The 25,999-nt window shown below is 41.4% G+C and overlaps 1 protein-coding gene across 8 annotated transcripts in view; it reads left to right on the top strand.

The window, feature by feature from the left end:
• The window catches only part of Fnip2 (folliculin interacting protein 2), a 114,412-nt gene that overhangs the window by 78,319 nt on the left and 10,094 nt on the right, over positions 1-25,999 (top strand). For all 8 annotated transcript variants that reach the window (XM_027926747.2, XM_071614575.1, XM_071614577.1 and 5 more), the window contains 6 exons: positions 1,676-1,877; positions 2,201-2,289; positions 4,710-4,856; positions 4,975-5,144; positions 10,440-11,778; positions 12,830-12,986. In XM_027926747.2, the coding sequence (XP_027782548.1) occupies positions 1,676-1,877; positions 2,201-2,289; positions 4,710-4,856; positions 4,975-5,144; positions 10,440-11,778; positions 12,830-12,986 (2,104 nt within the window). The remainder of the gene's footprint in view (positions 1-1,675; positions 1,878-2,200; positions 2,290-4,709; positions 4,857-4,974; positions 5,145-10,439; positions 11,779-12,829; positions 12,987-25,999) is intronic.

Raw genomic sequence — 25,999 nt, 5'->3', positions numbered from 1 at the left:
TACTTTTGAAAAAGAAGAGACGTAAGTACAAGCATGTTTAACAGTACAAGCTCAGAAGAATTTTTTTAGAGACAACAGAAATAAACTAGTGTAGGAAAACAAGGTTTTAACAGAGGTATTTTAGAAAAGAATGGGGCATTGTGTGAAATCACACATTCTAAAAGATTCTCAAAGAATTTTTTCTGATGAGGACGATCTAGGGATTTCTTGAAGTGTATAGTTGATGGTTTATTATAAAATGTGACATTAATAGGCTGAGGTTGTGGCTTAGTGGTGGAGCACTTGCCTCACTCAGGTGAGGCACTAGGTTCGATCCTCAGCACCACATAAAAGTAAGTAAATAAAATAGATGTATTGTGTCTATCTACAACTAAAAAAAAAAATTAAAAAGTAACACTTACAACCTAGAGATCGAGTGCTGCCAGTGGTGAGTCTGAAGTGAGGGCATTTTACATACTGATCAGCCATACCTGCATCTCTGAGAGCTTGGGTGAAGTTAAGGGACACAGTAGCACATCTCTGAGATTAGAACAAAATGAAAATTAGAACAAAATTTAAAATTAGCTTTTCTAACCATAGAAACTTTTTATCTGTTTATGTTTTATAAAATCTGGATGTATTTGAACTTTATAGATCGTGAGTACCGCACCAAATATAGGACAAAGGACAGGAAGCTAACTGCCTTGAATTCTGTCCAGCATCAGGAATTGTTGTGTTATAAGGCAGCAGTACCCTCCTGTATTTGTCAGAGATAGAAGCTAAATGGTAGTGAGAAAGAGAAAAGAAGTTGCATACCTACCATGTGCCAGGCAGGGTGCTTTCCTTTACAATGTTATATCCTTTGCTTTAGTGTCTTTGTAGAACAAAGCAAATTAATTTTTTTATCCTCACTCTTGCTATTAGCAGCTTTGTGGCAGCTACTCTGGCTTTTCACAATAGTTAAATAAGAGATTTTTATTAGGCCATAGTAGTGAGGATTATCCTATAAGACAAATTGTGTATACATTCAGAATTTATTCGCGTCGTGGTTATTTTATCATAGAAGCAGAGTCTCAAAAGAATCATAAGTTTTTGAGAATTTCACTAAAACAGAAGAGGTGATTCTTTCTGCTTGGGGAATTTCTCAGAGAGCTCAGTCAATCACATGGCTTAATCTGAGCACTGAGAGGAGTTTCATCTAGTGGTCTTAGGACTTAAGACTTCCATCTTTGGGAAAGTTAGCCTGGAAAGCCAGTAAATATTCAAATGCAATGCCTGTGTTAGAATACTGTGTACAATTTTTCCTTTTTTGACATTCTTATCTGTTGATGTCAATCAAAACAAAGGGCTTATGAATTTTGAGTGAATAGGTATTTCATACCACTCCTAAATACCACCAGTCTACAAAATGATACAGGGGGAAGGATGAGAGTCTAACAATGGTACATTCAAATTAACTTTTGGTTTTCATTTGAGTTTCTTTTCATGTTAAAATAATAATGTGTGGCAAGCCAGTGTTCTCATTTTTCACACAGGGAATCATAAAAGAGAATGAACGGGAAGTAGATAAACTCTTTACCAAGACTCTGAGGGTTCTTGATAAGCTTTCTGAGTGTTGTCCTTGGCATGACAGTTGACCATCAGTGGGACTCATTGATGCATGGCAACTTTTCAAACTTTTTCTTCCTCCATTCAGGTCCACTGATGAGACATTTAGCTTGGCTGAAGAAACCTGTAGTTCTAATCCAGCCATAGTTAGGAGGAAGAAAATTGCCATAAGCATCATCTTTTCCCTGTGTGAGAAAGAAGAAGCGCAACGGAATTTCCAGGACTTCTTTTTTTCTCATTTCCCCCTCTTTGAATCTCACATGAACAGGCTAAAGAGTGCAATTGAAAAGGTAACAACATCATAATCTAATGTCAATTGGAGAAGTGATTATGGGGTTTTAAGGATGGCAGAATCTCTGTTTATGTACCAGATCACCTTCCTAAGGAAGTTAAGTCAGCCCTAGCAGTGATGGATCCTTAGGAACATTGATGTTAGCTACCAGATACTGGTTGCTTTAGGAAAGGAAATTATTGCTTTCTAATGACTGAAGGCATTATTACCTTGGGTGTGCTTAATTTATTATAATTCACTTTTTTAATTAATGAAGCCCAATAGATAAGTTGTAAGGTAGTTTCTTCTTTGAGTGATTGGGCTTGCTTTCTCTCTACCAAGGCCATGATCTCCTGTAGGAAGATTGCAGAGTCAAGCCTCCGTGTCCAGTTTTACATCAGCCGTCTGATGGAAGCTCTGGGAGAATTCAGGTAAAGTCAAGTTTTGGCAAATCCAACAAGAAATTGATGAAGAGCAGCAGTGGCAGCAGCCATGGATTTTAGGATTATAGGGAGAATTGAAGGGCTAGTCACTTCAGTGGCTCCGCCCTTCAAGATGGAAACAGACCAAATGGAGCAAGAAATTTAAATAATCCAACACTAAAGAATCTTTACCCCCTACCTGACAGTTCTTATATGATTGTTCTGAACAGAGTAAGTGGAGAAAACTGACATTTGGTGTGTCTTATAAGTCTGTTCATTGTCTCATGTCATCCAACAACAATTCTAGGAGTAAGCACTACTACCCCCATTTTACATATGTGGAAAACTGAGTTCAAAGGTGCTCATCCAGAGCACATAATGGAGAGCATGCATATCAGCAACACCTATGTTCCAGTTTGCCAGCACAGTTCTAGTTTGTATCCACTGTCTTCCTGTACATGTCCTGGTCTGGACGTTACTTATCTCATCACCCTCATATGTCTTCATAGGCAGTTTCTAATTAATGACCTTTGTACTCTGGAATCCACTTTTCTAGAGTCCTTGCTCCTGGTGTCTGTGTAGAAAGGTAATCTTTTCTGGGTAGCAGGTGGAATTCTCTCCCACCATGACGAATTGAAATTGTTACACCATCTCTTGGAGCTAGTCATGGTGGTGAATGGAATCTCACTCCAAAGTAGCCATGTAATGAGTCAAACTGTTACTCCCCAGCTGAGGGATAAAATATATTTTATAATTTCTAGAATGTTAGGACATTTTTGTGGTGCTTAAGGTATCTGCTGGTCAACTGTATAATACTGCTTACAATGAAATCACCATGATTTTTTAATGTAAAGTACTCAAGTAGCACCGTAGGCATTATCTGATGATTGTTAAGACTTAAGTCACATGTTTGAAGAGTATTGTGAAGTTGTGCTTTTTGATGGCAACCTGATGATTAGTAAACCTCCCATAGTTTGTTTGGGCAATACTAGAGTTACCTGTTGCTCTGCTGTGGTCAGACTCAAAGCTGGATTTTGCTTGAGTCTGGGTACTACTTTAATGAGAGTATTAATTTTTTCAAGAAACTGAAAGAAAAGAACTAAAAAGCTTCACTGTGTACATAGATGGGTCTTATTTTTCAACAGTCACAACTGCCCAAAATGGTGACAGAATTAAGTTTCAGCATTTAGAGTCCTTGGTTTTACTAAATGAATTCTGGTGCTGTGTACTGGTAGCTTGTCATTGCTACCTAACTCAGCAAATACTGTGTTTTTGTATTACCAAGGTGGAATTCTCTTAGGTCCCAGTTCTTTCATATACAGTCAGAAAATCAAATCAATATGTCTCTTCTATCTTGATTTGGGAAGGGTGGATGTGTTATCAAATCAGAGATATATTAGCCTTTTACCCCGTGGAGAGCCTAAGTTTTTCTACTCATTGAAAAAACACTTGTAACTCATGTAGCTTAAAGCAGAGCCCTCCATGCCCGGCATTGAGACCTGAATTCACGTCCTAACCTTGCCATTAAATATCTGTATATCTTGGCAAAGAACCTAATCTTCTCTAGGCCTCTGTATAAAGTTAGTATGTAATATAGTAAAGAAGAGCAACTTCTATAGGTTTTTTCCTATAAAATAAATAGAGTGCTTTAACTAACAAAATCAAAACATTATTCAGAAATTGGGAGAGCTGAATTAACTGATCACATTTTTAATATAGTATATACTTTCTCCCTATGTCTCCTTTACTATAAAAATGGTTGTATGATACCCCACAAATATGTATTTTTATGTTTTATGTATAGGTTAAAATATATTAAAATTTAAGTAGTTGTAGTTTCTGACACAGGATATGGTGAAAATAAATTGTTTTTACAATGAATATTTTATGTTAGAGAGTTGGCATACTTTTTCTGTAAGGGGTATGTGTCACATCTACTCAATTTTACCATCATCCTATAAAAGTAGCATTAGATAGTATGTCAGTGAATGAGTATGTGTGTGTCCCAGCAAAGCTTTATTTACATAAAATATAGGAGTCTGATTTGTCCTGTAGTTCATACTTTGCTAATCTGTTATATATACTTCTTGAATCTCTTAAGGACTGCAGAGATCCAAATTTTTCTCCTTTATTCTTCCTTTTTCTTTTTTGGTACCAAGAATTCAACCCAGGGTCCCTTAACTACTGAGCCACATCCCCAGCCCTTTTTATTTTTTATTTAGAGACAGAGTCTCCCTACAGCCTCACTAAGTTGCTGAGGCAGACTTCAAACCTGTGATCCTCCTGCCTCAGCCTCCCAAGCCTCTGGGGTTACAGGCATGTGCCACCATGCCCCATTCTTCTTTGTTCTTTTGTACCAAGATTATCTTAAAATATTTGTGACTGTTTTATGCATCCCTTCTCTCTCTCTTTCTCTCTCTCTCCTATAGAGGGACTATCTGGAATTTATATTCTGTTCCAAGGATAGCTGAACCAGTATGGCTTACTATGATGTCAAACACTTTGGAAAAAAACCAGCTCTGCCAGCGCTTTCTCAAGGAGTTTACACTTCTGATAGAACAAATCAACAAAAATCAGTAAGCTTCAACTATCTGGAGGCTTGTATGTGAATTCTATAGCCAGTGCATGTGCTGCATAAGACATGCCTCATCCAGTATTGACTAATCTGGTTGTATTTTCTTCCATTTCTCCAAGGTTTTTTGCTGCCTTACTGACTGCAGTGTTAACCTACCACCTGGCTTGGGTACCAACTGTCATGCCTGTTGATCACCCTCCCATTAAGGCCTTCTCAGAGAAACGTACCTCTCAATCCGTGAACATGCTGGCCAAAACACATCCGTACAATCCTCTCTGGGCACAGCTGGGTTAGTACCTCATTTGACTGTTCAGATAACATAGGGGCAAAATTGGAAAAATGCTAGAATTTATAGCTTATATGGACTGTCCAACCCAGTAATTCAAAAATTGTCACTGAGCAGGGAAAGAATAGAAGAGTGACCCACAGAATCTAATTGTCAGACTACTACTTTTCCACTTCTGGTAGCTTTGTTCTTTTAAAGGAATATGGGCAGCCATTCTCCATTTCACAGTGCCTGTTCACTCTAGCACACGATTTCTTAACCTCAGCACTATTGACACTTTAGGCCAGATAATTCTTTATTAGTGGAGTTGTGTGGGGGTAGGAAGAGAGCATCTTAGGCATTGTGGGATGTTTAACAGCACCCCTGAACTCTGTTTTATAGATACCAGTAGAACCCAAAGTTGTAACAATTAAAAAATGTCTTAAGACACTGTCAGATGTTCCTAGGAGAGGGGCAGCTAAACAAACCTTGTTTGACAACCACTGCGCTAGAGGGTGGCTCAGGTGGGAAAAGAATAAGACAAAGAGGAAAGTAGAGGCATGCTATAATCTTGTCAGTTATAGCATAAGTAGAAATTAGAGGTGGTATTGACTTTCTCAAACTTGTCCTGAGGCATGGCATAGGATTCTATACCATGGTTGGTGGGTGGTTGTAGAGTTTGGGGTTTCTGAGAATAGGGTTTGCATATTTGGGCTCCTGTGGAGAAGAGGCATCCTCTAGAGCCTCACACGCTCTATACCAGACCTGTGGTGCACATGGGAGGGGGAATGGAATACCTCTGGGAGCTGGCTGTCTCACAGACAAAGCAGATCCATATTCACATGACTAAAGAGCATCCTGCTTATGGTTTTAATAAGGGTGTACAAAGGGATGCAGGAGACAGTACAGTGGGAGGTGAGGAACTTGGGGGCCAGCAGCCTACTGCTGGGTCTCAGCCTCCACTGGCAAGTCACTTAGTTTCTCTGTGCCTGTTGTTGTTTCTTCTTCTTCTTCTCCTCTTCTTCCTTTCCTCCCCTTCCCCTACCTCTTCCTCTCCTCCTCCTCCTCTTCTTCCTCTTTTTTCTCTTCATCTTCTTCCCCTCCTCTCCTCATTTGCCAGGCAAGCACTTCACCACCAAGCCACATCCCAGCCTCACGCTTACTTTTGCATCTGTCAGATTATCAAGTGGGGTGGTGATGGGACTTACTTCCCGGTTGCTGTGGGGATTAGAATGGCTGTATAAAGCACCGTTGTTATTTTGCTACTGCAAATTTATATTGCGGGGTACCTTGAGAGAAAGAGTATGAGGGGGATTTTCAGGGAAGGCTGTACTTCAGGAAATGTTAAAATGGAATTTTCCAGAAAGAAGAAGGGGAAGGAAAAAAAAACTAGGGAAGAGCACTCCAGTCTTAGAAAACAGCATGTTTAAATAACAATATCAAAAGCTGAAGCAATGAGCCAAGCACTCTTTTAAGTACTTTTTACACATTAATTCATGTGTACACCCCTACCCTATTACTATTGTTCTTTTAAAAAAAAAAAAAAAGTATTTTTCAGTTGTAGATGGACACAATACATTTATTTATTTATTTATTGCTTGCTTGCTTGCTTGCTTGCTTGCTTGCTGAGGATTGAACCCAGTGTCTCACATTTGCTAGGCAAGCATTCTACCACTGAGCTACAACCCCACCCCTATTGTCCTTATTTTAGAGCAATAAAAATATCTTCTTGTCCTTGTGCCCTTGGTCATGAGATGTGTAAGAAGGAATATGTAAGTCTCATGATGGGGAGAGGAGTGTTAATAGATGTATTCTAAATAGATTAAAGAATCTGTGTATATTTAAGCCATTTTAATACAGTACTTTAATACTTGATGCAAATAACCCAAACTAAGCTCAGGAAGACCTCAGAATGTGCCTGGCTCAGCCTGGCTCATACAGTTTTTCCTTGGGAGGGTAGAAGGTTGTACTTGTTATGGGACAGTAGCCTTTTAAAAATGTAGTATTAAATGCTGAAAGAAAGGGGGCTGGATATTAAGGAAATATAGTATCTCAAGCTGCCGGGTCACCAATTTAAAAACAATGCTAATTAAGCAGTTTGCATTTAATTAGATAAATGTATTTATAATTAGGCATGCTTCTCATTTGCAGCTGAACTAATTGGGAGCCATTAATTCCCTGTGTTCAGCATAACAAGGCAAAATCCCTTCCTGTGGGTTCACATTTGTCATTTTTCATTGCAGATCATGTGTTATTAAAGGTCTTCAATTCTTCCTTCCCCCAAACAATCCAGTAGGGGTCTGGCTATTGATTAGAGTAGTGTGAGGAGGAGACAAGGCCCTGGTGCAAGAGAGGACGTGCTAGCTTCGGAGAGCCAAGTGTGAATGGTGGTTTAAGTAGAAAAGATTCTGTCTGGAATCATTTCAAAGACTTGACTCAGAGCTTGCCAGGACAGTTAGTACCAAGGTGCCCACCATTCTGTATGGCTTCTCAGTGCTTCCCGGCCAGGGAGGGTTGAAGACAGAAGGTGCAGCCCCTTGTTTTCACTCTCAGGAGCTTAGTGATCTGTGTCTCTACCTCACACGGCCCCTCTTGAAAGGGCTTGTCCACAGTGAGGATCACTACCCACTAGTGGGCTGCAGAAGCAATTTAGTGGGTTGAAAGGCATCTTAGAGGTATAATTTTTGTATAATGTGAGTTGCAGAGGGCATATGAGGCTGCTCTGTAAAATGTGCTTCTTTGTTGGCATGAGGACACAAAGTTTGAAAGCCACTCTATGGTGACACGGATGAAAGAGTCTCCTGTCTGCCTCCTTTGGACTTAATCAATGTCAAGGGTTTGTGGAAACAGAATGCAGCTTTTCTTCTTAAAAGATGTTTCATTTATTTGACGGGGCGGGGCGGGGGGAATGTTTGAATTGCTTTTTCATTTTTCTACCTAAAGTTTAAGTTACATTTTTCAGAAAGCAGTAAAATTAGACTTTAAATTAGCTAAAAGAAAAAAGAAAATCACCACCTGGTCAGAAGTTGAGTAACCACATTTAAATAAGCCAGGTTCACAAGAGAAATTAAAAGATATCTTGAGTTAGTGATACAGAGATGCTGCAGGGGTGGGAGCCCTTTGCAGGGGCTCCAAGCAGACAGGTGAGCACAGTGGTGTCCCATCAGCACACCTGGCTCCAGTCTCCTCCCTCACATGCTCACGTATCCACCAACCTTTGTTTGTTCCTCTGTCTTTACCGGGCTCCTGTGTTCTTGTGGCTCCCTGCCCTGATATTTTCTGCCCTCTGCTTCTAGTTTCTTTTCATGTCATTGTTTCCCTCTAGACCTGTTTTCTTTTCCTCTCCCTGTCTCCTGGGTGCTTTCTTTTCCCCGTGTTTTGACCCCTGGCTTTTGGCTGTACTCTAAAGCCCTGTGGTTCATTCCTCACCAACTTACTGCACCTCTCTCCTTTCCCCTCTTTGCCTTCCTTCCCTTCTCACCTTTCTCTTCTGTAGTTTTCTCTCTTCCTCCACTCACTGTCACTGCCTTCTCTCTGCCTCTTAAGTCTTCCTTTTTTCTTCTGCTTTGCTTCTGATTTCTGTCTTTTTCCTTAAATTTTCATTAATTAAGGTAAAAAACAAGTCACATACAGTTTATCATCTTAACTGTCTCTGAGTAGACAGTTTGATAGTGTTAAGTATATTCACCTTATTGTGTAACTTCTTCATTTTAAAAAATCATCCTCATGAAAACAAAGCAGTCTTCTCTAAAATTAGTAGCTTCATTAGTTCAGGACTCAAAAATTGCCTTCTAGTCAGGAGCCAATAAATCTTTGATTTTTATGGGTCTATTATTTTAATGATGCATTATTTTATGAAATTTCTCCCTAAAGTAATAACATTCATTGCTCTCATTACTTTATATACTTTATTATAAATTTTAATAACTTCCTTTTTTAAATTTTTTTCTACTTATTCCTTGGTCATTAAAACTCACAATACTAAAAGTTAAATGGATTGTTAAAAAATAATACTGTCATTCTGAGCAGCCTTTCTCGTGTGGTTTGTTATACCAGATTTTGAAAGTGTTAATTAATTACTCCTTAATTACATTGAGGATGATTTAACAGAAATGTCCCATAAATTTCTGAAGTGACTATACTATGGGCACATACAGTCAGGAGAGTAACAGAATGAGCTCTTGGTCTGTGAGATTTTCTCAAACAAAAGCCTGAGCATCACACTACAGTCCCTGAATCACTCTTTTCATTTTTAGGATGATTCCTCAGTGAGTAGCAAAAGCTCTATTAGCTTACAATCTAGTCTTTTTATAGAGAGGATGTTTTTTATTATTCCTGTCATGTTCTTTAAGTGTTCTGAGGAGCCATACACTAGGGAATACTCTCTAAAAGATGTACTTCCTTGTGGTTCCCCAGGGAGAAGCACTTTTGATGGCTTCTCATAACTTTTTTTCTTTTTCTTCCTTTTTTGGTACTGGGGAATGAACTCAGGGGCACTCGACCACTAAGCCACATCCCCAGCCCTATTTTGTATTTTATTAGAGACAGGGTCTCATTGAGTTGCTTAGTGCCTCACTTTTGCTGAGGCTGACTTTGAACTCACGATCCTCCTGTCTCCACCACCTGAGCTGCTGGGATTACAGGTGTGTGCCACTGCGCCTGGCCTCATAACTTTTTCTTCAGCCTTAATCTGTTAACTTTAAGTAGTTTTTTCTAATATATGTTTTTATAAATACCCTCCTGCCTCTCTTTGGCACATATATACCTCAGATATATACTCATCTGAGGGTATTTATAAGGGCATATACTAGAAAATAAAAACTTCCCAGGTTTTTATTTGTAAATGTTTACCATATAGCAACTTTTTTTTTAACTTAGTATCTTTTCTGGTTTTGATTTCTTCCAGTGTTCTGGTTATTTTTTAATGGTTTCTGACTCCAGGTTGGTTATGGCAGATATAATGAACAGTGCCAGTCCAGTCAGTCAGTCAGTGTTGTGTTTGGTCTGGTTGCATATTGAGAGCACTGGTCTTTCCCTCCTTGGGCCAGCTTGCTGGCCAGCAGGCCTCATGAGCATAGCACCACCACTGCCAGGCACCAAAGGTAGTGGCTGTGGCCTGGCCAGGCCTTTCCAGGCTGCCTCTTCATTCTGGAGGAAAACGAAAACATGGTCATTTCTAGAAATTAGATATCAGGTTTATCTGAGGAAGTAATTCTAGGTTGGCAATCTTAGTCATCTGTTCTGCTCTTGTCAAGACTGATATATTGATGCATGATAACCCAAGAGAACTTTGTCTTGGTGTCCATCTTGACTCTCTAGGTGACCTTTATGGAGCTATAGGCTCTCCAGTAAGACTGACTCGCACCGTGGTGGTAGGGAAGCAGAAGGATTTGGTCCAGCGCATTCTTTATGTCCTGACCTACTTTCTCCGTTGCTCTGAGCTGCAAGAGAACCAGCTGACCTGGAGTGGGAATCACAGTGAAGGTGACCAAGTTATAAATGGGAGCAAGATTGTAACAGCCTTGGAGAAAGGAGAGGTGGAGGAGTCCGAGTATGTGGTAGTGACAGTGAGAAATGAGCCTGCTCTGGTACCCCCCATCCTACCAACAGCAATGACTGAGAGAAGGAGCCCTGGGCCCACAGGGTTAGCTGGGACTCCAGAGGGCACTGACATTAGAGACCTGGATCCCAGACCTGACAAAGAAGGAAAGAAGAGGCCAGACCAGGGATCTGAGGCTCATAGCATGGGGTTCCAAGAGCCAGAATTAGACAGTTCTTGGAAACCTCATCCCCTTTGTGGGGATGAAGGAAGTGAAAAAGAGGCACCATATGATGTCCCTTCGAGGTTTCCCAGGTGTGCCATTCCAGGGGCAGAAAAGAAGATCAGCCGGCCAGCTGCCAACGAGGAGCTGAAAGAGGAGATAACTAAGAAGCTACCTGAACGGTCAGCAGCCTGGCCTTGCCCTTGTCCTGACAGACATTCCCGAGAGAACTCTCCAGTAGAAAAGGTCACTTTCCAAATTGGAAGCTCCCTATCTCCAGAGTCTGACTTTGAAAGCCGCACCAAAAAAATGGAGGAGCGGCTGAAGGCCTGTGGACAATACCCAGAAGTGGCCGGTATCTCAGCCGAGTCCAGTGTGGCTGCTGACATGGCTGAGAGCCAGCAGGTTTCTAGGTGCTCCTTCAAGCCTGGCTTTCAAAAGAATGTCTGCTGTCCTCAGAATCGATCTTCTGACGGAGAGGAAGGTGAATCTGACAGAGGTTTTGCTGAGGACAGAGGTATCAGACCTGACGTGGCAGCAGATGCTGGGCAGCTCAGCCAAGCTGTTCCCACTGACAGTGCGGCGGGAACTGGAAGGAGAACACTGGAGACAACTAGAGGTTTGTATTTGAAAGATGTGGAAGGACCTTCATTAGAACCTGCCCCCGACAGGTGTGTCCAGCAGGTCTCTGGCTTCTTGGTTGCTGCAGATGTCCCCTGTGGGGATGCCGATAGGAAGGCTGACTTCAGGATCGAAGGAGACATTCCCAGAAATGAAAGCTCCGATAGCGCTCTTGGAGACAGTGACGATGAAGCATGTGCTTCAGCCACATTGGATCTAAATCACAGTGGTGACAGGACTGAAGGGACCTTAGAAGTGGAGCTGCCTCTGCCAAGGTAATGCTGGCAGGCTGGGAAGCAGAGGGGACTGGGATCTAGTGTGTTCCTGGCCTGACAGTATGATCATGGTGGCTACTGTGGGCTACTTTACACATGGTACTTTTCTTTTTCTCTCAAAATATAGAATTGTTACCAAATAAATCAATACAAAAGTTTTCCAACCTGGGCTGGGGCTGTAGCTCAATGGCAGAGTGCTTGCCTAGTATGTGTGAGGCACTGGGTTCTATCCTTAGCACCGCATAAAAAACTAAACAAATAAAGGCACGCTGTCCATCTACAACTGTAAAAAATAAAAATAAAAAGTTTTCCAACCTGCTCCTCCTCCAAGGAGGCTCACTAGCTCAGGGTGGTACATCTCTCTAAGGGAGTACCAGGGGTTGTCTCTGCAGCTCTTCTGACATTTGGGGAAAGGTAAGGGAGGTGGTGTGCGGAACAGGGAATCTAATTTTCTGTGGTCACATGGAAGGTAGATGGCTGGCAGCAGATGCCTTGACTCAGAGGTGGTGGATCACACTTGCTGTGGGCCTCCTCTCCTGCTGCTCAGAGCAGCGTGAGGTGGTTGGGAAACAACACCTCTTCCTTAACACTCCGTCAGGTTGATTATTTGGTCTGTGATGACTGAAAGCAGTAATTAGAGATTTCTTCTGTTCTTCCACACTGCTGTGAGTACCACCCTGTGCAGATAGGTCAAATTCCTAAAGCCAGACTCTTGGCAAGAGCCCCCCTCCCTCCCAGACCTCCTCTTTCACTATTTTGACAGACGTCTGGTGGAACATATGAGGTCCAAGAGCAAAATCTTAACCGGTTGTGGAAATACTTTGTTTTTTTTTCCAGGCTTCCATTTTTAAAGAAAATTCCCTTTTATTAGTTTCACTCTCCTTCTTTTCTTATGCCAATGATCAACTTACGGGAGGATTGGTAAAAAGTCAACCACCCTGAATCTATTTTATTTACTTGTGTCATTGAGATTTTTGTTCTGTTTGGAATGCAAAGAAGAAAGTACCTGAGTTTTTAACTATGTGTTTTAATGTGCCAAATATTGTTTTAGGTCTCAAAGCATCAGCAACCCAAATGTAAGAAACTTTGGCCGCTCTCTCCTGGCGGGTTACTGCCCCTCATACATGCCTGATCTGGTGCTTCATGGGACCAGCAGTGATGAGAAGCTGAAGCAGTGCCTGGTGGCTGATCTTATCCACACAGTGCATGTAAGTGACCCCAGCTTGGAGCCACTGGCCACTGAAAAGGTGTTGGCCGAGGCTGTGGCCAGCAACAGGTGTTTAGAATAAAGAGCCTTCAATTAAGGGATTGTTTTTAGAGATGTGACCAGGGTTACGGGAACCCACAAGGGCTGGCGAAGCACCCAGAGACAGGCTATAAGCACACCTGGGCCAGAAGAAGTAAAGGGAGGGATCGTGACAGCAGAGCTGTGGAGAGCTGAAGCCTGGGAGAGGGGCTGCTGGCTGCAGTCTCCCCTCCCATCCTCTCATCCTCCTATTGGCTGAGCCCAGCTGGAGGCTAGAGAGCAAAGGCATAGCTGATGCAGATACGGTGCTATGGTCCATAGAGGTCAGCCTCCTGGGGCCTAGAATAGGACAGAGAAGGGCAAAGGGGGTGGGGAGGCCAGGCAAAGAGAATAAATAGCACAGATGGTGACAATTATACACCCTCCCAGGGAAGACTGAGGAGATGTCACATATGGTTTGCTTTTTATTCGATCCTTACAAGTTCTTAAAAGTAATTTATTTTAACTGATTTGTCATTAAGTTCACTTTGATGGTTGCGTGAGGATGACTGTATAAAGATTAACAAGTCTTTCTGGAAAATTGCCTTGTGGCTTCCGTTAAGTGCTTTTCTGCTATCTGCAGCGTGACAGGAACTGAGCAGTTAAGAAAACTGTGTCAATCTGATGGGCCTGTTTTTAATTGAGCTGCTATTGGGCAGATGTGCAAAAATAGATGTTTTGCATTAGAAGCATATTGTATCTTGTGCAATAAGGGAAAGTCTTCATTACATTAAGAAAATTTAAAGTTGGCATGTTAGCTAGCCCCCTATCCAACAAGTTTTCTTTTTGCAAGGTGGAACTGAAGGCATGGCATATTATCTTTGGCCTTGGGCATATCCCCTGTAAAGGCTAAACACACATCAGACAGGCTAAATAGGCTGAGGACATTTGTATGAAGTGGGAAGAAAAGCTCAGTAGGGAAGCAGATGTCCTCCAGACTCCTAGGAGGTAAAGAGTTGAGAGCAGGGCGGGTGTAAGCTGGGGAAGGCCCTCCCAGTGTACATGTGCACCCAAACATTCCTAATTCCACCCTCCTTTGTGGTCAGAACCATCCCTTACCAGGATATTCCTGGAATGAAGCTATGAAATTGATTTTGTCTCCTTAAATAAGATCATCATTCTTTTTCCATAGTTAGCATACTCACTTATCATTTCAGAAGTCCGTACATCAATAACCCTAATATAAAAGCATGCCCTCAGCACATGGCATTATCTGAGTTGTCCTAAATGCTGTGTGATACCAGGCAATTTTATAGACTGCACTTGTGTGTTTAGTAGCTCTCTGGAACATTAAGGTGTCAGGGGAATAGAGGACCTCATTTCCTTTTCTGCCAGCATCTTATGTGTTTGTATCCATATTTGCAAAACCTGTATTTTCCTTCTGCTCCGCAGTTTGATTCCTGAGAACGTTGGTGTTGCTCATTGGACCTTTCTTCTACAAAGCCCTGTATTCTGCTTTTGACTCCTTTTTCTTTTTTTGGTTGGGCGGGAGTGGGTACTGGGAATTTAACCCAGGGGCACTCAACCATTGAGTGACGTCCCAGCCCTTTTTTATTTTTCATTGTGTGACAGGATCTCACTAAGTTGCTAAAGGCCTTCCTAAGTTGCTGAGGCTGGCTTTAAACTTGAGATATGCCTCTGAGTTGTTGGGATTACAGACATGTACCACAACGCCCAGCCTATGTTCTGCTTTTGACAGAGGCACCAGGAGATTGCATGTGAGCTATTGGGATCATCTTCTGTGACATCTTACCAAACTGGGGAATTTTGCCCAAATTCCCTAGACTAATTCATTAACCAAGAAGGAAATGTAATCTATTGGATTGATATCCCTCCTTAACTTACTGTAAAACCATTCATGAAATTTTAAAATATTTTCTATAGACTGGCAAATTACAATTTCTGAATATCAGATTTTCATTGGTGACCATCAGTCTTAGATTTGGGGAAAAAAAAAAACAAAACACAACCATATTTGCCCTATCATTCTTCTTAAAGCTTTTCCTATTTCATCTTCTCTTTTTAGAAGTAGTGTTTTCACACTGTAGCATTTCTCATTTCTTTAAACTCTGCAGTCACCCTGAGAGAGATAGTTATTATGCACAGTTGCCTATGTCATTGTCAGATTGTGGGTACATCCAAAGTGCAGCCATGCATGGGTGTTAATAGGAAATGGTGAAGGGCTCATAAAAGTATCTTCACAAGTTTAATACGTTCATAATATATTCAATTAGCATTAGTGGATTTCTAATTTCACTTGACACGTTGATCATAATGAGTTTTATTTTTGAAGTAGTGTTCTCTTTAGACTGCCTCTCAGACTGGCAGTCTGGTCTGTGGCGGGCTTAGTTTTTGTATTTTGTTTTTGCTTTACTTTCAACTTGAATTTACAAATATTTGTTGAAAATAAATTAGAAGTACTTTTTAAATAATAAACTTACTGCTCTGTAAGGCACAGTATACTAGTTATTTAGTTTCTTGAGATGTTGCCAGAGAAAGAAGACTCAAGAACAAGTCGAGCTGAAAGGAATAAGCTCACTGAGGACGAGAAGATTAGAATAAAGAGCCTTATTATTGCTTGTTTTCAAAACCTGTCTTTTGGACATAAATAATTTTCAGTGTTCATGCCAATACCAGGCTTTGGTATTCATAATTCTTTTTAGAGAAGGATTTTTAATAACTGTTTAAAGGCAATTGACTTAGGTTATTGATCTGTTTTTGAGACCAGTGCATGACTTGGATGTAAAATCTGTCGTACATAAATGTGGATACATTTGGAGTTTCTTCTCCAGAGCTTAAGGAATTTCTTTCTAGAGTGTCCAATACTAGAACTTTCTTTTTGTTCTTTCCATTATCCAAGTCTCTTACAAAAGAAAGAAAGATTAACTTTACTTCATTATTTTCATTTTTCATTGCTTTTCACATGTTAAGATTTAGATGTTCTTCAAATATTTAAACACGTGTTCTTGTTTAGCCCGTGTACTGCCTCTTTTCTGTCATTTGAACTCTTTCTGTGCTCCTAATGTATAGGTTATACAGCTGCCTTAAATTAGTTCAAAGTAATATTGTTTCTTTTTTTTCCCCTGCCACATCTAAATATGCATTCTTTCCTGTTTTCCTTTGACTTGAAAAATCGGGGACGCAGGGGGATAAGCCACTACTAGCACACTGTACCTATGACCCTCAACTCAATCATTTTTTTCTCTTTTTCCCCTCCTGCATCCTGTGGGCTTGTGAATCCTGCAGACTTGGGTAACATTGGGGTTTTTCTAAACCACTGGGCACTGAGGGTAGTGGAAGAGCACCAGCTTGGCATCAAGGGCTTGGTATTACCACTCATTCATTAACCTTAGGTAAATCATTTGCATTGCTAAGTCTCAGAATGTGTTTAGAGGATCAGATGGAATATAGTCCAGTGGTTAAGAGTGACTTCTGAAGACAGACCTTAGTTTGAATGGTAGCTTACCTCTTGATGGCTTTGCGGACTTTTAAGCAAGTTTCTTTGGTTTTCTAATCTTTAAAATGGTCACGACTGATGTCACAGGTTTGGTTAGAGATTCTGCAAGATAATTCATATCAGATGTTTAGGATAGTGCCTGGTACGTGACTAAATGCCCAGTAAATGTTAGCTATTAAGGTAATACATGTGCAAGTGCTTTGTAAGTGATAAAGCAATACAACATGTTTCTAATATGAAGAGCAAAATGACAAGCATTATTTTAGTAAAAATGAAAGTACTGTCCGAGAGGGTTATATGCAGATGCACTCAAAGCTATCCTGACCAGTCAACATCCTTGTCCTTTCCAGAAAGCTCCTGTCAGAGGTGAGTAGATGGAACCACAGACTTTCACTCAGTGCTAAAGCATCTCCTTCCATTTACCTGTGATGTCATAGGGAACTCTGCTGGGCAGGGTCATTAAGACCAAAATTAACATCACATTATAACTTTTTAAAAATGATTCTCCAGAGCTTCAGGCATTTTACAGAATAATCTATAAAATGAAATAACAGTTGGATATAGTAGCTTCTTCCATTTAATTTTAAGAATAGCAACAGATTGACTCCAGAAATAACCATGCAGGAATTGGTAGCACAGATAAGGAGCTTTGCTAAAAGCATGGCTGTGATGTATGCTCATGAATACCTAATTAATCCATGCAGGATATCACCAGTAAGACTACAAAACAACAGCAAGTCCCATCAAACAGTTAATCACTGCTTTAAGCAACACAGTTAACATGTGCCTCCGGTCAGTAACAACCTTAGAATCAATAGGTTGCAGAGGAAACGGCTATGTAGGACAAGCCGGCTGTTTAGAATACCCTTGTTGCTTTCATATCCCTGGGTTGGATAATGAGTATGCCAATGCCTTGGGCCTGTACCACTGTCTTCTAGTCTGTAGACCTGAATGCAGCGCTACCTGGGGCTAGGAGCTGCTTTTGGAGGGTTTATTAAAGTACATGTTTTAGCCTATAACTGGGTTTTCATGACCAGTTTTTTAGAATAATGTAGAGTAGAACTGAAATCATCACAGATAGGCAGGGTTATTGTTTAGTGAGAGCTGTGTGTGAGTATATGTGCATATATGTTCAGACGTACGTACATATTGTATATTCACTTTGTACAAACATGTATACTGGGTCAGAAGTCTTATTTCTGCCAAGAGGGCTGTAGGTACCTTGAAGCAGAAAACAGACTTACTCACTTCCTTCATACCCACACCCAGTACCTCATCTGTACTGTCACATTGAAAGTACTCACTGATATTAGTTGACTATTCCCCATAAAACCGTGTTTAGTGGAGTGTGTATTTGTTAGTACAGGTAAAACTTCATTAGGTAGCATCCCTCTTTCTTCTGAAGTAAAGAACAATGGCATATGGTCTTTCTTTTAAAAAATAAAAGGGCTGAGGCTGGGGCTCAGTGGCAGAATGAGGCACTGGGTTTGATCCTTGACACTGCATACAAAATAAAATAAAGGCATGCTGTCAATCTACAACTACAAAAATAAAAAATAAAAATGTGAGTAGATGGAACCCGTGTGACTGGGCCCCACCAAGTTTAAAAAATAATAATAAATAAAATAAAGGGAAGAGTAACGTGTTTAGACATGATGCCTGTGGCTCTTTGTGTTTGTTTTCTTTACCTAAAGAAAAATAAATGCTTATTTTAGGTCTCTCAGACTACTTGTCTCTTATATTGTGTCAGAATTAGACACATGTCTAATTTTGATGTTTTCCTAATTTTTTTCACTACCCTCAAGATACTGGAACATCTGTGCCATTCTGTGCCAGCAGCTAGCAACACTCTTTTATTTTGAGGCTGCCACATCCTCACATAACTTTATTCTGGTGACCCTTTTTGACCTTGAGCACCTCTCCACAACCTCACCCTGACAGTTAAGCCCATTAAGAGCTGCACACTGATCTTCAAGGCTATAGGATGAATTTGGGAGCCAGTCATGGGCATAGGCACACAGAGGCCAGGCATTTGTACCCCTCCAAGATCATCTCACCTTACCTTGGGGCCTCCCCCTCATTCCTTTTGCCCCCAAATCTTCATGACATCTTAGTGCTCCCCAGAGTCTTCCACCTTGTATATCTACCAGGATCCCTTAGCAATGTTCCATAGTCCACAATGGTTGATTTTCCTCTTTGTCTTCTTTGCCTTCTTACAATTCTTCAGCCTTCAGTGACTGACATTGAGCTTAGTTCCAAGAGAAAAAATTCTGATGGAGGTGTGATAAGATCATGTAATTGTTAACCCCTCCTGGCATTTTCAAATGCTGCAAGTCTGTGTGGTTCACTGGAAGTCTGATGGTGGCATCCCGGGTAGTCCAGCTAACTCAGTTCACTAGTCACGGGTGTGGAGCCTAGAGATGGCTTTTGGGGAAAAGTAAGAGAGTTTCACCTCAGAGATTTAGTTCTTGAAAAATACTAAGCACCATTCATGTGCTAGGCACTGTGTTTACTAAAGGTCTGAGGCAAGAGGATTCTAGCCACATGTTGTACTAAATGGCTGTAGGTGACCTGTCTCAGCTGAGAGCCATAGCCAAGTAGGAATGATGCATGGCATTTTTGGTTGAAAGGTGATGCCAGCAAGCCATTGAGATGATAATGATTATGTTAAGATGTGCATTCAATTGGAGATTAGACCCCTGCTGTCCGCCTGGGCCTGCTACTTTGGAGCTCTCCCGGAGAGTTCCCATTGGTTGGGGAAGTGCGGTAGGAGGGATTCTGGAGGAGGGATTTCCTGTTGGTGTAGTGTGTCCTGGGAGAAGGCCGCGTGCGAGGCATTTTCGCGGGAGTTTTGGAAATAAAGTTTGTTCCTGCTTGAGTGGCTCGTGATTTTGTGCCCAGCCAGACTGCGGCATGTCTCCCCTTCAGAACAGTAGAGCAAGAGCTAAAATGTTAACATCTATATCCTGTGTTATGATATCTGTGCATATGAAAAACTGGAAATCCTTTTGTCTTAGACTAGTAGAAATCAAAACCTCTTGGATCTTATCCTGGACACAGGTCCTAGGAATTGGGTGCTGTGGTTATGAGATTCACCTTGGGTAAGCAGTCTGGTTACCCATGCACATAAGACTCAGAACCTAGAACTGAGCCCTTTACCCGGAGTGCTTTTTCCATGAAAAGGGGACTAGAAAACACCAGAAATAAGCAGCAAAACAGGTGGAAACATGGGTGGGAATATGGCCACCTATGAGAAATCAAGACCAAGGCCTGTGCGGTTTGTGGGACTGTGGTCCAGCTCTGTTCTACCTGAGTGACTCGAGAGCCTACCCAAGAAATAAACATGAACACCAGGAGCAGAGAGCCACTAGGACTCTGGCTAACGGAAGCACACTGCTTCAGACACTTGACTCAAGCTCATGAGATACATACAAGAAAACACAACAAAGAACTCCAACAAGATGGGCCCATGTTAAGAAAATACAAACCTCGGATGAGGAAACCCACAGCCATGGTGAGGGCGAGCAAGCAGACACAGGTGGAGAGACAGTGCTCTCCAGCTGTAGTAACCATTCTGTGGCTGTGCTTAAAGTCTGGAACATTGAAAAGGGCGGGGGGGGGGGGGATAATGTGACAAATGATTATTTAGAGTGGTATAAGAACTAAAAACAACTTCGAAAAACAGTCATTGAAATCGAAACTCTGGGGGTTGGTAAAAGGACAGAGCAGGTAAAATACAATTAAAGTATTTGTGAAATGGAGGCTGAACATCAGGCCACCTTTTTGAAAGCAGCTCTGAGACAAAAAGACATGAAAAATGTGAAAAAGCAAGTAAGAGACATGGAATCTGGAATGAAAAGATTTGATAGCATATTCAGAAGAGAATAGGGAAAACAGTATTCAAAGAATGACGGGGATTCTTCAGATTAAAGAAGCACACTGCCTCCCAAAGAGGGTAAATAAAAACAAATCCACACTTTTGAGACTGCATATCAAAGATAAAGAGATAAGCAGACAGAGGTGAGAAGACGCAGCCCCACTTCCCCTACCCCCATCCTCAAGGAGTTTGAAATCTCACAAGAAATACAAATAAATAAGCAGGAGGTGCAAAGCACTATGGACTGGTGTGCAGCCATGGGAAGCACAGGGTACTGAAGAGTGTGCAGGGTGGTAGAGACTCCCCAGGCTGGGCGTGGGTGGCTGTGAGTGCAGGGGACAATATGGCCATCAAGGAACCAGAGATCCCTCTGGTGGGGAGCAGGGGTTGATGGGTATCTTCTCAGCCTACTCACTTGCTGGCTTGGCCACCAACAGGAGGTTATGCCTGGCCCTGTCTTAGTAAACCATATCAGGAATGTCTGAATATTCAATATTTTGTGAAAGAAAACTTCCTAGGGCTGGGGTTCTGGCTCAGCAGTAGAGCACTCACCTTGCACATGTAAGACCCTGGGTTCGATCCTCAGCACCACATAAAAATATATAAGTGAAATAAAGGTACTGTGTCCAACTACATCTAAAAAATAAATATTAAAAAAAGAAAACTTCTTAGATTACTTCATATTACTGGAGGGTAATGTTTAAGAATGGTGATAATGGTTGTTTCCCTCTGGATAGGTATAAGACTGGAGGTGTTTTTTGTTTACATATGTAAGAACTCAGTGATCTACATACATCCTCAGTCCTTTTATGCCGCCCTTGGCCATCAAGAAGTTGGGTGGGTGGACTGAAGACTTTTCTTGCACAGTTAAATTTTTAATGCCAAGATCATGAGGGATATGGTTATATCAGTAGGTTTCTACCCTAAGGAGGCAGAAGAAAACAGGGGATCTGAGGACATTCATCTAAGAGTGAGTGCTGGGAAGGGACCTTCACTGTGTGCACCATCCCATTTTCTCTGCATAAGTAACCAAAGGCCTCTCTCAGCTATTACACAAGACTATTATTAATAGATCATGGTGCTAGAGTCTAATGATGAGAATCATTGCAGAAAGGTGTTTGGTCACATAGCATCTCTTAATTCTAGTACAGTATAGTAAAGTTATAAAATTCACCAGAGCTATATAAAATGGATTTAAAAATCCACATAAGGAATCTTGTGTTTTATTATACAAAATATCTCAAAGAAAAATCAAAGATATAGGAAATCATTTCAAGTTACAGATATCATAAGGCACCTGTTCCCTTTGTGTTGTAAAGAAGCTTCCCAGAGGCTCATCCCTGATGGTTAAATCTGTATTGTTGGCTAGGCATGGTGGCACACACCTGTAATCCCAGTTTCTTAGGAGGCTGAGGCAAGAGGGTTTCAAATTCGAGGCCAATCTCTGCAACTTGGCAAGACCCTGTTTTATTTTCAAAACAGCAAGTAAAAAGGGGGATGTAGCTCAGTGGTAAAGCACCCTGGTTTTCCCAGTATGGGGACCAGTGGGTGGATTTTGTACTATTATGATCTGTGCAGACTTTTGAACTGGTTGAATACAGATCTCTGCTCTCCTGCTATCCCTAATACACATGTGGGCTGAGATATCTTTGAGGATTATAGAGTCAGTTTACAGTATATTTTAGGCAACACAAGCAGCATTAAGATGGGAGAGTAAAATTTCTTAGCAAGGTGCTTAATAAAATTATTACACAAGACTAATATTAATAGCAGTAGCCGTGTTTTCTCCTGTTGATAATAAGTTGAGAACATCTTTCATACTTCTTGAAGTAATCCAAGGAATTTCCACTCTGGTGAGGTCCTGGGATTTTTGTAGCAAAGGGTTTTGCAAACTCCTTGAATTAAAAGTTGGAAATACTTTGTGAGTCCCTTGATTTTCATGTGTTTGTGTGTGTGTGTGTGTGTGTGTGTGTGTATACATATATATACATATATGGGGAGTTGTTTAGGGAGGGGTATCAGGGATTGAACTCAGGAGCACTCGACCCCTGAGCTACATCCCCAACCCTATTTTGTATTTTTATTTAGAGACAGGGTCTCACTGAGTTGCTTAGTACCTCACTTTTTTGCTGAGGCTGGCTTCAAACTCACAATCCTCCTGCCTCAGCCTCCTAAGCTGCTGGGGCCACTGCACTTGGCCCTCAATTATATTTCTGACACACTGAGAAACCTAATCACCTAATTTTGGGGCCTCAGTATTCCCATTCATAAAGCCAGGACAACTCTCCACCGCATAGGAGAAAATGGCATTGTGAAGTGATAAGTACTTTGAGGAAGCATATATGTAAGAATGGCATTTTCTTACCCTCCGTCAAATTAAAAGATTATCTATCACATGAAATGCTAGTCATTTAAATGTGGTACATAGGAAAGAAATTAATAATTGTACAGAAGATTTAATAGGAACTGGGTTAAATCCAGAAATTGCTCAGCACAGCTAGGATGTATTAATGTTTTGCACATGCACAGCACTTTGTTACACTCATTTCAGGAAATACTACAGAAAAAAGATAAATGTGATTTCTCTCTTTGGGCAACTTATAAAGTCACTGAGTAGACAGAGATGTGAAATTGAGAAAAAGTTAAGACTGTGTGTGATCAAATGCCAAAGTGAATGATGTAGAAAAGTTCAGGCTCTTGGAGGTCAAAAGAAGAGTGAGGGAAGGCTTCATGGGCAAGGATGGGCCTGAAACCAAGGCCTTGGAGGAATGTCACACTGAGAAAGTATCAGGGAAGATATTCTGGCCACAACCTGAGGAGCGAGAAGGAGGTGGTGGTCCTGATGACCTGGAGAAAGTGGGTCTTCTTAAGAGGTAAATATTGTGGGTAGCATAGGCCCAGACTATGAAGAGCTTTACGTGTGGAAAAAGAGCACCTTTAACTTAACAGTGTGGGTGATGTGTTGCTAGCATAGGTTTTTGGGTCAGTGAGGGAAATGTGGTATTTTAGGAGATTGAGGGTTTAAGTAAGGGTCATAAACTTGGGCAGTGTTGTCCAGTCTCACTGTTGACGAACTTTGAGTATGAGGTTTTAGGGCACAAGGTCGGTAGAGGCAAGGGTGATGTAGAAAGAAAACAGATGTTCAAATCCCTAGTGTGTTAGGCACTTTGCTACATCTTTCACAGCATTTTTTCCCACAGAAAACTTTTGTGAATTAAACCAGAAACTTGGGCTGGGGATGTGGCTCAAGCGGTAGCGCGCTCGCCTGGCGTGCGTGCGGCCCGGGTTCGATCCTCAGCACCACATACAAACAAAGATGTTGTGTCCACCGAAAACTAAGAAATAAATATTAAAATTCTCTCTCTCAAAAAAAATAAATAAATAAACCAGAAACTCTGAACTAAGTACTGTTTCATCTTGCAGATGTAGAAACTGTAAGTTGCTAAGGTTCCACAACTAGCAAGAGAGCAAAGTGGCATTCTAGCCTGCTCCTATCTGATTAGAGTCCTTGCCTTCATCATTATCCCTTGTGGAATTATCAGAAGCTCTGCTCTTCTGATCTCCACACTGCGTAGGCTTTTCTTTTTCCTGGATTAAGTTAGGTCAAAGTCAGCATATGTGAAACAGGGTGTGTACTCCAATGTAACCAAGAATCTTGAAATCAGAATGTCCCAAGCATTTAACATTCCCAGGAAATGGATCCACAAATCCTGAAAAGCTTCAGATTAGCCAAGCTAATTGTGTTGTTTCAATAAGCTATGATAGCCAAGAAAAGTCTTATAAAAGATCTGGAAAACAAAGCATTTTGTTTATCTTTCTTGAGAACTCTTTACAGGAAAGTAGTTTGGGTTAAGTGAGATATTGACAAGGTAGAGCTGAATAAGTGATCATCTGTAACTTCTCATGGCTGCTACCTCCTTGCTCTGGTGGAGGCCGGCCATCCACCCTCGTTTCTCTCCACTCATTCCTGTTCTCCAGTGACCTTTTATCCTGAAGCCTGTTAGCAGTTTCTGAGTTGCCTGGTCACGTTTCTGTGGGTGGTGTGGAGACCGGCAGCAGTCTACAGGGTGGTGGGTGGAGCATGGTGATAGGGCAGCACTTGTGGAAGTCTCAGGTGATGGAGAAAGAAGAGATGTTACTATGAGAGAATTTGACAAACCTGTGGGCAGGTAACATTTGAAAATTGATTCTCTAACTTGGAAGAGAAAAGCAAGTCAATGTATATGAGCATCAATACGGTTTGCCAAGTTCATCAATTAAACAAGTGTTTTGAGTGGAAATGACTTATTTCTTTTTTTCAGTGATGGGGGTTGCACCCAGGGTCTCATGCATGCTAAGCACACACTCCGCCACTGAGCTATACCCCAAACCCAGAATGACATTTTAATGTCAATCTTTCCCTCATATGTTCATTTAAAACTCAATCATCAGAGGATCTGATTAATCTGAAACAATAATGGTTTGGAGGAGAATTTTTTTAAAGGGCAAACATATAGTGTGGGCTTTTTTTGTTTATTTACTTTTCTTGTGATATTTAGTCAAAGCCCTTTGGGAAGAGTTTTGACATTAAAAAGAGGAATTTTACTAAGTAACTTTCTTTAATGAAGCTAATATTTCTCTCCCTTTATCTTACTGTGTACAGGAAGGAAAGTGAGACTCATGTGGTTCACATTCAGCATCAGGGTGCTATCCAACCTCCCCTCCTGTTTTCTTCAGTCCCCAGACCCAGACTCCAAAACTAAAGAATATCCCACCATTTCTCTTTCCCCAATTTGAGAAGAAATACAAACTTAATCTGCTTCCCCTATAATAAAAGAGTTCAGGACTTGGTAGCCACATCTCCTGCATCACAGGATGACCGCATCTTAGGTTTCTGTTTGCAGCAGTACCACAACTTGCTTAAGTCTTAGAAACCAACCAAGGTTGTGTGTCTGTATGGGTTCTCTGTTGTAATCAGCAGAAACCAACAACTCTTATTTACTTAAGCAGAATGGAATTTATTGGAAGAATATTAGGAACTCATAGAATTGATGTAAGGGGCAGAGCAAAGAACTAGGCCTGGAATAGATGGAAAACAAAGCAACTCTGACGAGGCAAAGAACCATGAACTACGTGAAGGTATTTGTACTGATTGCTGTCTGGGCAAGAATGTGGTGGTGCCCCACTCCAGGGTAGGAGCATCTCATTGACGTAGCTTGGGTCCTGTGACTGACCACAGCTTGATAAAGGGGAGGGTGAGGCCTGGATTACAGACTTACCAGGGCTTATCCAAATAAGGTCATTCTTCAGAGGGGAATCAGAATGAATTTACGGGGGAGAAGTTACGCTCCACAGCCAAAAGTAACCAGTGGTCAGCGCAGGGTGATAGAATGGATTAAATGACAGAAGAAAGACAGCACTGGTTTTCCTTTGGGAAACGAAGGGTTAGAAAAATGTGCTCACACGCCTTGGCTGTGAGGTTTGTCTGTCAGCATGTCTGTTGCTGTTCGTAGCCTCACCCCTTCCTCCTCTCTTTCTTAGTTGGAGCCTAGCGGTGCCATCCTGTTGGGATGTGGATTTGCACACGCACAGCGTGCTACATGTGCATGCCAGGAGGTGCTGG

Source organism: Marmota flaviventris, chromosome 7 (genome assembly GCF_047511675.1).
Source record: "Marmota flaviventris isolate mMarFla1 chromosome 7, mMarFla1.hap1, whole genome shotgun sequence".
NCBI classification, from domain to species: domain Eukaryota; kingdom Metazoa; phylum Chordata; class Mammalia; order Rodentia; family Sciuridae; genus Marmota; species Marmota flaviventris.
Note: the sequence above shows the minus strand (reverse complement) of the source record. Positions and strands in the feature narration are given on the sequence as shown.